At 38.8% G+C, this 13,417-nt stretch overlaps 1 protein-coding gene across 1 annotated transcript; it reads right to left on the bottom strand.

Moving 5' to 3' along the window:
• Positions 1-925: 925 nt before the first annotated feature.
• On the bottom strand, positions 926-7,840 carry gpr61 (G protein-coupled receptor 61). The gene is made up of 2 exons (XM_030139894.1): positions 7,360-7,840; positions 926-5,157 (listed from the first exon to the last, which is right to left on the bottom strand). The coding sequence occupies exon 2, from the start codon at positions 4,907-4,909 to the stop codon at positions 3,488-3,490; it is 1,422 nt and encodes a 473-aa protein (XP_029995754.1). The 5' UTR covers positions 4,910-5,157; positions 7,360-7,840; the 3' UTR covers positions 926-3,487.
• Positions 7,841-13,417: the final 5,577 nt, after the last annotated feature.

The raw sequence follows: 13,417 nt of genomic DNA, 5'->3' as shown, positions 1-13,417 counted from the left end.
TTTTTTTTTTTTTCTGAATTAATGTAAACTTTTATTGTGTTTGATGTATGAAGGTAACTTATTCCATAGACTGGAGACTGGTCTGGTGTACCCCACCTTCGCCCAAGGGTAATTTGGAAAGGCTCTAACACCCCCGCAACCCTCTAAAGGACAAAGCAGTTCAGAATATGAATGGATGAATGAATGTTCAGTGTGTTCCAGTTCACAGTTCATGTTCAACATCTTAAATCTCTTATTGGTGTACATTCTGAGTGCCTTATTTTTTAGTAAAAACCTGTAAAACTCCAATTTCTCTGTCTTTTTCTGTTATTCCACCCTGTTTTGACCCTAAAATACACAGTCAAATAAACCACTGAAGAAAAAGAACACAAGCACAAACTCACAGCAGCCTGTTTCGCTGATATAATGTCTTAGGGGTTAAAGGGTTAAAATAGCTGATAAAGGCTCCTTTAATGATCAAACCCAAGTATTCACTCCTCTGTTTCCTACTCTAACTTGAACTTCAATTGTGTGACTTTATATATATTTTTTCAGTGACTTGAAATTCCTCACATGACCAAACATCTGTGAACAGTACAATATTTTAGACATTAAGTGCAAACATCGTGATCATAACTTTTGTGTAAACTTGTAATAAATGTTATTTGACCAGTTTAGGTTTTGAACATTAAAGCATCACTCAAAACATCCTCCTGCTGATGAGCCTCTGCATCCTGCCTCCCTCCAAATGTCACTCCTCTTTCATCCTGCTTCATTTCACCTGTGATGCTGTACCCCCTGCCTTTACACACACACACACACACACGCACACACACACACACACACACCCACACACACACACACACACACACACACACACACACACACACACACACACACACGCAAAGACAGACATGATAGTGTGGAATCAACTCTGACACTGATGTTAATCGTCTTGCTTGGTCTTTAATCATTCAAACCAATACAAGGGGAAAATCTTAACAAGGACAAAAGAAAACTTCATAAAGAAACAGTCTTTTTCGGTTCATGTACAAAAACAAAGACAGAAAAGGAAAATGAAGTATCGTCGTAGTGTCACCATTTACCATGAACAAACCTGCTGCTAAAAATGCCAGTGAATGTTCGGTTATATCTTTGTATTAGCTCCTCTTAATCAACAGATGGGAGAAGAAATCAAGATTAAAACCTTTAATCTGATTGACCAGGCGATGTACGGCCAACATAAGGGGTTTGGCTTAATTAGATTAGTTCATTTGCTGAATTTATTACAACACTGTGCCATAAAAAATATGATGTTTAACATGGAGGATCTCTATTTACTTTGTTTTTAAATCCTTATTTCTATGCACTGATGTAATTAAAGATGGCAGGTTTATGTTATTTGATGTATTAACAATCCCTGTTGTCTTGCAGTATGCAACTTCCATGATAGTTATAATGATAATAAATTAGAAATGCAAAGATTTTTTCTGTTCTATTGATGATTTGGCAGTGACTTTGTCTTGTGCTCACTGGTGTATTTTATTTTTAAAGTGGGTGAAACCTTTCATTGTAAAATCAACATTATTTTGCTGTTGCTAAAAAAAAAAAAAAAAAAAGACAGAATGCCAAGCCAGTCTGGAAAAAAAACATAAAAATGTTATCAGTAAAGTCATTTTTGCATGAAAAATTAAGAACATTATGTTTTCTTCAGACAAAGGGACCTTTTTTTTGTTTTGACTCGCAGCAAAATATGAGCCTTCCTGTCTGCCTTGTGCAGAAAGTGTCTTGTGATCATGCCAGTAGAGTCCGTTGTGAGTCCAAAATAGATAAAGGCAGCAAGAAAGAGCAAGTATAAAAAAGACAAAAGCTGTTTAGTAAGAGATTTGTGCCTTGGAATGTTTTTTTTTCTCTTTGGAACATTTGTCACTGCATTTGTGACTTGTGCAAACTGCTTGTTTTCCACCTGAGATCAGAGAAAAGTTATCACCAGTGTCTCCATTCGTCGCTAAATGAGGCCAAAGGCAAAGCTTGCCATGTGTAAGCACTGTCACACCTGTGTGCTGTGTAGCCACAACAAGCCTGGTTGTTTTTAGCACAAACACAAGGGCGCTCGTACTGCGCCAGTGTTTACCTGTAAACAGCCCAGACATCACATCACAGGGTGGCGAGGAACCGCTTGTATTGTCCAAACTTATCTTTATCTATATCGAGCCTGATTTCAGCACACCAGTTAATGTGCTGTGGAGAACTGATTTGTTTTATTTGTTTTTTTTTTTAATTTACATGAAATCATCTTTAACACCAAGAACGATCACAGAAATTAAACAACAATGTTTTTCTTTGAGCAGAAGGGGGTAAAATCACGAGTCTACCAATGTGAGATGAATTTGGTGAGGAGGTGATAATCACAAGACTAAGAACAGATAAACATGATAATAATGTTCCTGGAAAATGGGTAAAAATACACTGGTGTGTGTGTCTGCCTGTTTATTATAAATGCCACCAGCAGTACCAGCTGTAAAATGATCCTATTCTACGCAATTATTATTTCAAATGGAGGTATAGTGTGTGTGTGTGTGTGTGTGTTTTAAAGGCTCTTATTCAACCGTTTCTACTGAGAAAAACAATATTCTTAGACTGATTTTTGGCTCACATGAAGGTGTGTGTGTGATTGGAGTTAATACACAAATACTGTGGTTTTAGAGAAACAACAACAGTCACTGACCATGTTTACGTTCACATCCTTCTCAAGGTTTTCTTGCAACATACTACAAAATAACACTTCAGTTCCATGAATGGATGTTTTTTATGGCTAAGATTTTGGTAAAAACAGTAATAAACAGAATATTTGCTGCACCGTTGTCTTGGTTAGCACTACTGATTATTAGGGGCCTTCTTTGGGTCTTAGAAAAGAAAAGAAAAGAAAAGAAAAGAAAAGAAAAGAAAAGAAAAGGGGTTTCTGGCATCATGTGTTAGCAAAAATATCCAGTGGAGGAAAATACAGTTGGAAGTGTTGTGTGGTTATGTTATAATAAATGATATTTTAAGAAGTAATAAAACTCATCAAAGCTAAAATTGAAATCTCTCTGACAATTAGTCTCAGTGCCTTCTGACTTCAGTGTAAAATGTTGATTAAATCGCTCTTTTAGATTTGTACAAACTGTGAAAACTGTTTAAGCAAATATGTAGTATATCTGAACATGTGCACTGAACTGAACTGTGTTTATTATAGCTGTACTTCAGTGTTCATCTGCTGACATAACACAAGAATATAAGACTGCTGCAGTGTCAGAACAGGTGGCAATATATAGATGTGGTGATAAACAAAATGTTCTTTAGCTACATAAGTTAAATTCTTCTAAAAACAGACCGGTTTTTGCAGTTTCCTGGAGTTTCAGCTTTAAAGCACTGTCATAGTTTGAACAAGAGTTGTATTAATTCAGCAAATACCAGAAAATATATCGTTAGATCACTGAATGGCAAAAAGAATGTACAGGAGACGCAGCTACAGCTCTGGGACAGTTTTGCAGCCTTTTTCTGATGCATGCAGCTCATTGTTCAGCTGTTGCCGCTGTATGAACTCCGAGGTTTCTTCAAGAATGTGCCCTGGGATGTGGAAGTCAGCTGGCATATTTTGCTGAACAGCTGATTCCTGATGGCCCTCGGTCTCTGGCTCCTCTGGGCTGGCTCTGCTGTGAGAGTTACAGGGCTCCAGATTGCATCCAGTGCCCTGAAGGAACTGCAAAAAGTTCTCCTCAATAGAGGCTTCTCGACTGGGCAGCTGCTCTCCTTCACTGGGCCCGGCCCGCTTGAAGAGACAAGCCAGCTGACGGCCCAGCTCCTCTCGAATCTGCCGGTTCAGGCAGCCGTAGAAGAAGGGGTTTGAAGTGAAGCAGAAATACCCGATCCATGTGACCACGTCCTCCAGCTGGGCCAGCGAGGCCGGAGAGGTAGACACCACAGCCGAGTAGAGGTGGAAGGAGAAATACGGCAGCCAGCAGCAAAGAAACTGGCCTCCCACTGCCACCAGGACCACCGCAGCCTTCCCCCCACTGAAGGTCCGCTGAGGGGTGGTTCGAGCGCCAGGCCCACCAAGGCTGGCGGCCATTGTGGAGTGGCTGCTGATGGACTCGGACCGTGGCCGTGGCGTGTCCATCCATGTTGGCAGGGGGCCATGCTGCATGGCTGCCACTCGGGCCACCTTGAACATATTGCAGTAGACCACAAGGATGATGAGCATGGGACACAGGAAGTAGATGAACGTAAAGAAGATCATGAACAGTAGCCGTGTAAACCTGCCTCCGGTCCAGTGGAGGGAACACTGTCTTTGACCCGGAATAGTGACCAAAGTGGACCCCAGACTCTGTTTCCCCTGAAACAGCCACCCCAGGAGGGGTAGCAGTGACATGATGACCGCTTTAATCCAGATTCCCACCAGCACCATAACCACCACCCCCACGGTCATCTTCACCTCGTAGCGCATCGGGTGGACGATGTAGAAGTATCGCTCCACGTTGATGGCACAAATGGTGAGGATGGTGGCGCTCACAAGACACACGCTCAGACAGAGGTAGCTCCGACACAGAGTCTCATCCATCAGGACCCGGTCTGACAGCATCCCCAGAGGCATTAGCACCACAGCGGCCAGCAGGTCCACCAGACACAGGTGGAACACGAAGGCAAACTTTCTCAGCTGTGGGGTTTTGGTAATGACAACCATCACAGCCAAGTTTCCAACGACAGCCAACACATCCATGACGATCATAGCACACAGCGCCACGGACTGTGTCAGGTCCACTCCACCCCTGTGACCTCTGACCTGTGGCTCGGTGTGGTTGGATGCATTTGGCTGCAGTGAGGCTGGAAAAAAGGGGTGCCAGGAGAGAGAGGAGTTCCAAGAGGGGCTGGATGTGGCAGGGTGCTCCATGAGAGGATGGGATAAAGAGGAGAGAGTCCGCTGAACTTCACGGGCCCATCACCCATCCTCCCCTTTCGTAGGGTGTCGCAGAAAAGCTCAGACGGTGGTGTTTGCCATGGCAGCTGCAGAGCTGGAGCTGTACAGGCGCTGACCCTCGGTAGACTTTAGCCTGGAGCTCTGCAGATGATCTACACTGGACTCTTTGAAGATGCAGCAGCTGGATCCCTCTTCTCTTTCTAACATCCAGTTGGAAAGATCTGAAAGAAAAAGAGAAGCTTCTGTTTGAAAGTCAACACCACCAGAAAATTTGCATATTGGAACTTGTGAGACATTATTTATATCTGTTACAGTTATATATTGTTTTCAATTCGATTCTTGTCCTTTGGTGTTTTGTCATTCATCTATTCAAGATTCACTTCACTGACTGTTATTCAGAGGCTTTCACCCACTCCAACAATAAAAACACAAAGAACTTTCCACTATACACATAAGGAAAAAAGAATAAAAGTAAAACATATACAGATTTTTTTCTATAATGGAAGTATTTCCCACTATTGTACTGAAGCAACATAAACATCTTCAATCTGATTATTTTGACTACATTTGAAAAATAAACCCTTATGTACATTCACATTGCATATATTAGTCACTAGATGGTGAAACATCATATCATAGAATATATTGCATTTAAAATAATATGATACGATCAAGAACTTTGAGTCAAATGCTGGTGGTTTGTTGTCTGACATTTGTCTCAAAAGACACCTAAATGATTTTAGCTGAGAAAAGGTTAATACTTTGCAAATGCAAAAGAGAAAATACCTGAAAACTTCTCAAATAATTGTTGTTTATCTAAAACTGTACTTGACTGTAATCTAATCCAGATGTTTTAGCCTGCGCACTCGCTGAAAGGTGAATCAATAAAGACTTATATAACATATTATCTATTATGTAATTACAATTATAATAGCTAGCAAAAAACATTATTTAACTTGTCGCCTTTGCTTTCTTGTACTTTGTGTTGTTCTACTCTTCCAGATCCTCGATACATTTTTCACTCAGCCTGGGTCATAATTTACTACATATCTGACATCTGCATGTTCAGATGTGTGTTTTGAGGGCAGCAGGTGCCCCAGGGAGACGCTAAAAGCACAGAGTGGACCATATGTCGCCCTTGAACAGAGTCTTGAAGCATACTGGATTAGAAAATAAACTGCAAAACTCAGCATTACGGAGCTCAATGTGTAGAGTGATGGAGACCAGGATCGATACTGCACAAGAAACATGTGCAATGCTTTGCTTCCTGTCTAATTTGATGTGGATTTTAGCTCTTAAAACCACTTTAAAAACTGTTTGTCTATGCTTTTCTTCAATAGAATTTTGGATGAGTGGCACCAGTAAGTACAGCTGAGAGGCCCCACTCTGTGTTTACTGTCACAACCTCACCTAGACACAACCCCACACACAGGAAAAGCAGTGGAACGAGCGCTAAGTCATTGGTACATTTCCATATGCTGTGCACCTGCATGTGCAAGTTTTCCATTTCACAAGTGTGACAGACTGCATCCCCACACACGTCCAGAGCGACGGTCACCTGACAGACGCAGACGTCAAGTGAGTCAGTGGGTGGCCTTTGTCGAATAGGTCAAAGGGTTACAGTTACCTTCAACCTAATTAAATAACCTACAAAGTACAGTGGAAGAAGCCTTTAGACAGTCATCATTATTACTCTCATCAAAAAATGTGAAAACATTTAGACTGACAAAGAGCCTTTTTTATTTTATTCCCTGCAAGTGTGTAAAAATCCCCACAAAATTCCCAATCAAGAAGCCTCCAGAGAGGATCCAAGTGAGCTGTTATAAAATAAAGCTGTTTCATTGAGACAAAACCACACAAACAGACAAATGTCGTTACCAATATCATATGAATATACTTAACAAAAGTACTGAGGCACAAGGTGGTCATATTTAATACCATTAGATAAAATTTAAAAAACTGTGCAAATCACTTTAAAATTCAATTCACTAAGCTTCAATATTAGGCTGCAGCCGAATCTGTCTGGCTGCGAACTGGAAACCATATGACCCTATCATATGCACATGACACAGTGTTTACTGCGAAGAGAAAACTAGCCTGTTGTTCAACTGTCCTTTTCATTACAAAGCACTTTTACTTCGCAGCAGCGGCAGCAGCCGGTTTGGGTTTGGGCTTGTTTCAAGCAACTTGCAAGAGATAACAAGACATCCAATTCACAAAATTAGACATCCTCCTCAAGAAAGAAAAATGTTTCTTCTAATCTTTATCCTTAGTAGTCAGATTTCTACCCTCGTCCCACATTTCCAGCATCCTCCCCTCTACCCCCTCCTCACCCAAAAAAAAAAAAAAAAAAAGCCTAGACTTGACGGACGGGGCAGCTATAAGTGTTGTAAATTTGTGTTGAGATAAAGTGGGTGTCATACCTCTGTCTGGAGATGGAGCTGCTGCTTTTCTCCTGTGCAGGTTCACAGTCTGCTGAAAGAGAGCCGACCTGTTCTGTTCTCCCACACACACAGCCAAACACACACTGACACACCACCACGTTACAGAGAAAGAGGAGGAGGAGGAGGATGGGAGGAAGAGAGAGAGAGAGAGAGAGAGAGAGAGAGGGGGGGGGGGGGGGGGGGGGGGTCGGTTGTGTCTCCTCCTCACCTGGCCCCTTTCATCTCATCATCACCTCCCACCAAACCCTCCCTCCTCCCTCCTGTTCACAAGCTGACCACCCTCTTCTTCCCATCATCCTCTCAAACACCTCCTCCTCCTCCTCAGCTCCCTCTCTCTCTTTCTCTCTCTCTCTCCTTCGATCCAGGTGGGAGAGGATGAGCAAGAGACTCTCCCAGCCCTAAGAAGCAAAAATGGTGGACACACACACACACACACACACACACACACACACACATACACACACACACACACACACACACACTCATACACACATTGCGACTGCAGATCCGTGCAGCCTCCTCAGTTTTTCCACTGGGTCTTAGTGCCTCGCCTCCTGCTCCTCCTCACACAGGGATGGATGGAGCTCCGTCTCCCCCTCTTCTCATCATAGTCACCTCCCTTCAGGTCACATCAGGTCCGACCCCTTTAACAGCAACAACACAAGTATCCAACAATTAGCAGAGAAAATCACCTTTCCCCTCCAGTGTGGCATTTCTCTAATTCTCTGTCTCCTTATACTCAGCTAACCAAGATTTCCCCTCGATGCACAATCCGGCAAAAGCCTACTCACGAGGCTGGATTATTGATTTGTAGAGAGGAAAAGAAGCCCAGTGGTTAATGTTAATGAGCTGAGATTAACATTTACAAAAGTCCAACCCACAAAACATACATATTACCCGCACTGAAATATTTGCTGCCCTGAGGAAATACTTTGTTTACTGGGTAAGATGAAGGGTTCAGTGGATTGTGTAACCCATATGTTGATTTTTACTCCATCTGGAACAAAATGAGTTATATCTGGCTTGATTATTGTTAGACTAAGGGGCATTCTTTGACGCATTATTCATCAGATAATCAGCATAAAATAAAGAGCACATGCAAAAGCAGGAAGTAGTGAACGACTGAAAAGAGCAGAGCTGAAACAATGAGTTAGATCAGAGACACAAAATTAATGTTCAGGAACCATTTGATCACGACTGTTGTCGAATCTAGTAAGAACAGAAGAATATCTCATTGTACAATGAAAAAGTAGATGTATTTTTGTTAGAGGGGTTAAACTTTGGAATGGTCTGGAACACAGGTGTCAAACATACGGCCCGGGGGCCAAATCTGGTCCGCCAAAGATTCCATTCCGACCCGCAGGATGAAAGTGTAAAAATGAACCTGAACAGTCAAGGTTGTCCAAATCATTTTGGTTCAGGTTCCACATACAGACCAATGTGATCTACAGTAAAAATAACAACACAATAACCCATAAATAATGACAACTACAAATTTTCTTTATGAAAAATTATGTGGAAAAAATTTAAATAAAGAAACAATACACTGTGAAAATATTTACATTTACAAAACTATTCTTTCACAATAAAATGTAAATACGTACATAAATATAAACAAAGATGAACCTGAAATGTGCTATTTTAACAATATTCTGCCTGTCACTAAATGTTTTGTGCATTTATAGATTCACTGTGATCCGTACTTGTGTTAATAATGAGATACGGAATATTGTAGAAATTGTTCAAATTTTAGTTCCAAACTCCAAAATTTTAACAATATTCTGCCTGTTACCAAATGTTTATGTAACACTGTGTATAATGTACAGGATAAACAATAAGTCGAGGCATATTGTTAAAATTGTATTAATTTTTCAAATGAAATTTCTGTTTTTTTCAGGTTACATCTTTTTTGTAAAATGTAAATATTTTCATAATTTAATTGGGGTTTTTTTTGTACTAAAACAAAAAGAAAAACTTGGATTTTTGTCATTATTTATAGGTTATTAAGTCATTATTTTACTGGTCTGGCCCGCTTGAGATCAAATTGGGCTAAATATGGCCCCTGAACCAAAATGAGTTTGACACCCCTGGCCTAGAAGATTGATTCAAACAGTCTAAAACTTTTAAAAAGATGTACAAATGATCTATTAGTCAAAAATATAGAGCTCAGGATTGACTAAAGAAAATACTTGCTTAAAAGACTAGGATCAATATTGGTAGTTGAGATAAGGACATGATTTACCTGAATTAAAATCAAATATGTATTCTCTTTTCTTGTATATCTAGCAATGATAACATTGAAAATTTGTTTGTCTGTTTGTTTTCATGTGGAAACATTGTGTTAATTGTAAATAAGGTTAGGCAAAATAAGTCTTAACTTCAGCCTAAACCAGTGTTTTTCAACCTCGGGGTCAGGACCCCACGTGGGGTCACCTGGAATTCAAATGGGGTCACCTGAAATTTCTAGTAATTGATAAAAATAAAAAACAATTACTAATAAAAAAATATATGGTGAGTTGAAAGAGACAATCCCAATCCATAAAAGACATGACAAACTCTGAAGCTGAAACTGAAGCACTGTGGTTCTGTTTATCTTTCAAATGTTCATTGTAGTCAGTTTCAGATGCTGCAGCTCTTTCATAATTCATAGTTTGAGTTCTTGTTTGTTCAGTATTAATTGTCAGCCTTGTAAATCCAAGCTGGACTGGCTGTACATATCCTGACCAAGGAAAATCAAATTCTCACTTTGTGCAGTAATCTGCACCTGGTTTTTCTGCCTCCGTTCATAATAATATACATTACATAGACTAAATGTTGTCTAAAATTAACATTTTTTTGCAGCATAGTATAGCAAACTATTACATGATCAAAAACAAATTAATTTCAGCAAAAAAAAGTCTCCGTTTTGAATGTCTGGGGTCGCCAGAAATTTGTGATGTTAAATTGGGGTCATGAGCCAAAAAAGGTTGGGAACCACTGGCATAAACCCTTTCAGTTGCATTGTATATGGAGCAATGGATATGTTGTTTTTGTTTGTTGTTTAAAGTAATTAACGACCAAACAAACTACTAAAGTACATCATGTCAAAAGTAAAGATTTGCTCATTGTCTCTTTAGTATGATTGCAAATGGAATATTTCTGAACCAGTTGGACAATAACACATATAAAATCTGACAGTGGGGTCTTACACCTGATAAAAGGTCATTTCAAGATCCTCTAACTACAGTAATTAGCTGCTGTGTTTTAACTTTAACTGGTTTTAGTGTAAAAGAATAGAAGGTTTGATCAGTCCAGTCCTGTTAACTTTACTACGCGCAAGATTTTTAAATGTTTATTTTATTATGGACGTTATTGCTGACTTTCCATGTCTTAGTTTTTTATTATTATAATTTATGTCTGATGTTTCTAGTCTAGTCTGGTTTCCTGACTCTCACTTCAACATGTAGTGCTGTGACAGCTTATATTTTTCAACGTTACATTAATTTTTATCATTATTTCTTATAAGGATGCAATTTCAAATGGAATCTCATGAGTGTTTCAGCTCTTCAAACAAATCCATTGCTGTTGAATTATGGTTGTATTGATGATGCCAAGGGACATGATTTTACAAACACAGTCACTTTTGTTGATGTATGGGTGTAGCTGTTTTGTCTGTAACCTCAAATCATGTGTGTTTTCATGTTATTTTCCCGTGCATATTCCTGTTATATTAGGAATTTATTATTAGGGTTCCAGTTTTTAACCGTGTTCAAACTCCCCTCTAAATCTGCTTGAATGTCATTTTACACACATCAGTATTTCATCAGCATTTCTGAAGGATTCATTTATCACTGAATCTGTGTGGACTTCAGTCTTGGCTTGTTCTAACCCTTTATCGGGCAAGTGACTATTTTTGGTCATTTCCACACACATTACAAGATAGTGACAGGCTGCAACAGTTCCAGTGAAGACAGTGAGCTGACATTCTCAGGTCCAATGTGGTCTACAGGGTCTGTAAGGTCCACCTCTGCATGAACATTGAGTGTACCTGCTTTGTTAGGTACCATGAAGTAATGGTACTAATGTAAGGAATGATGTTCAAAGGGAGAATGTGGATGTGGACAGGGGTCTGGATCAGCACTTATGTTGGTCTAATGTTCTAAAAGTGACGTTCTAATGTTCTAAAATACATGTTCCTTTCACCTTACATGTGTTTTGTTTTGTTTTTTCATATATACTTCTTGGATTTTTTGCCACTTTGCCACTTTAGGAACCAAATATGGTAACTTTATTAACTTTCATTTTCTACATAACAATAAAAAATTGTGGAAAAATTTGATAAAAATAATAAAGTCTTATGTTCTCCAATAACACACTAAGGTTGAAAATTTGAATTTCAGAGCATTTCTTTGAGTGCCTTATAAAGGATTAACAGATAAACCAAGCAATGTATTGATTATCTATTGATTCAGGTACAGTGTTACTTTTGCCATAAACCAGTGTTTCTCAAACTGGACTCATTTTAGGGACGTACAACAAACAAATCTACTGCCATGGTGATCTGTCACTAGACTAGATAATGCACAGGTGTCAAACATGTGGCCCGGGGGCCAAATCTGGCCCACCAAAAGTTCCATTCCGGCCCACAGGATTAAAGTGCAAAAATGAACCTAAACAGTCAAGGCTGTCAAAATTGTTTTAGTTCAGGTTCCACATACAGACCAATGTGATCTCAAGTAAAAATAACAACGCAATAACCCATAAATAATGACAACTACAAATTTTCTTTGTGAAAAATCATGTGGAAAAAAATTAAGTGAAAAAAAAAAAACCATTACACTGTGAAAATATTGAAATTTACAAAACTATTCTTTCCACAATAAAATGCAAATAAATACATAAATAAAAACAAATATGAACAACCCGAAATGTGCAATTTGAAAAATATTCTGCCTGTCACTAAATGTTTTGTACATTTATGGATCCACTGTGATCTGTAGTTGTGTTAATAATAAGAGATGCAATATTGTAGAAACTGTTCAAATTTTAGTTCCAGACTCCAAAATTTTAACAATATTCTGCCTGTTACCAAATGTTTATGTAACATTGTGTGTAACGTACATGTATACATATAAGTGGAGGCATAATATTGTTAAAATTGCACTAATTTTTCTGATGAAATTTCTGTTTTTTCAGATTATTCACATCTTTTTTGTAAAATGTAAATATTTTAATTATTTAATAAATATTTTTTTTGGTACTAAAACAAAACGGAAAAACTTGGATTTTTCATTATTTATAGGTTATTAAGTCATTATTTTACAGGTCTGGCCCGCTTGAGATCAAATTGGGCAAAATATGGCCCCTGAACCAAAATGAGTTTGACACCCCTGAGACAAAAGATTTGAGTTTGGAGAATGGATAAGGATTTGACTGGAAAAGAAAAATGTGCACCATTTCTGTTTTTGCACAATTTGTACAGTTTGCACTTTAATGTTCTAATTTGTGCAATGTAAATGGGCTCATTCACTCACTAATATTGTTCAAATGTTCATCTTTGTTACCAAAATGTGTTTGTTGTTCTAAAAAAAGTAACTTTATTCTCATAGTTGTAAGATAATTGTGCATTTCCTACTTTTATTTGGAAAAACATTATCTCAGGGAGCAGTCTTGTTGAGTTTATTTGTATTATTCAAGCAAAAATCTAAGTTATTTTTAATTCGAACAACAAATTATTCAAGGAAAAGCAAAAAGTATTGTTAAAATATTGATGTGTCTTTTAATAATATGATAGTTACAATGTTGTTGGGGTGGAGGGGGGCCTGCAGATTTTTCATCCTTGGGGGGGGGCAGACAGAAAAAGATTGAGACCCACTGCCATAAACAAAGATTATCAGACATGAACCTGCACACTTAGGGCTGTGTGTGATCGCTCATATGATTTATAGGAAAGAGAAAGCATCACATGAGAATCTTCTCTAGCACAGAAGTGTTTTTTATTTGTGTTTGTTAACGCTGCCTGCATGTTATGTGTATGTGTGTCCCATGACTGTGTTCA

This window comes from Sphaeramia orbicularis, chromosome 7 (genome assembly GCF_902148855.1).
Source record: "Sphaeramia orbicularis chromosome 7, fSphaOr1.1, whole genome shotgun sequence".
Classification (NCBI taxonomy): Eukaryota; Metazoa; Chordata; class Actinopteri; order Kurtiformes; family Apogonidae; genus Sphaeramia; species Sphaeramia orbicularis.
The sequence above is the reverse complement of the archived record's forward strand: the minus strand, read 5'-3'. Positions and strand labels throughout refer to the sequence as shown.

Bases quoted from the DNA above. Each gene is read 5' to 3' on its own strand.
- gpr61 (XM_030139894.1), bottom strand. From the start codon at position 4,909: ATGGAGCACCCTGCCACATCCAGCCCCTCTTGGAACTCCTCTCTCTCC.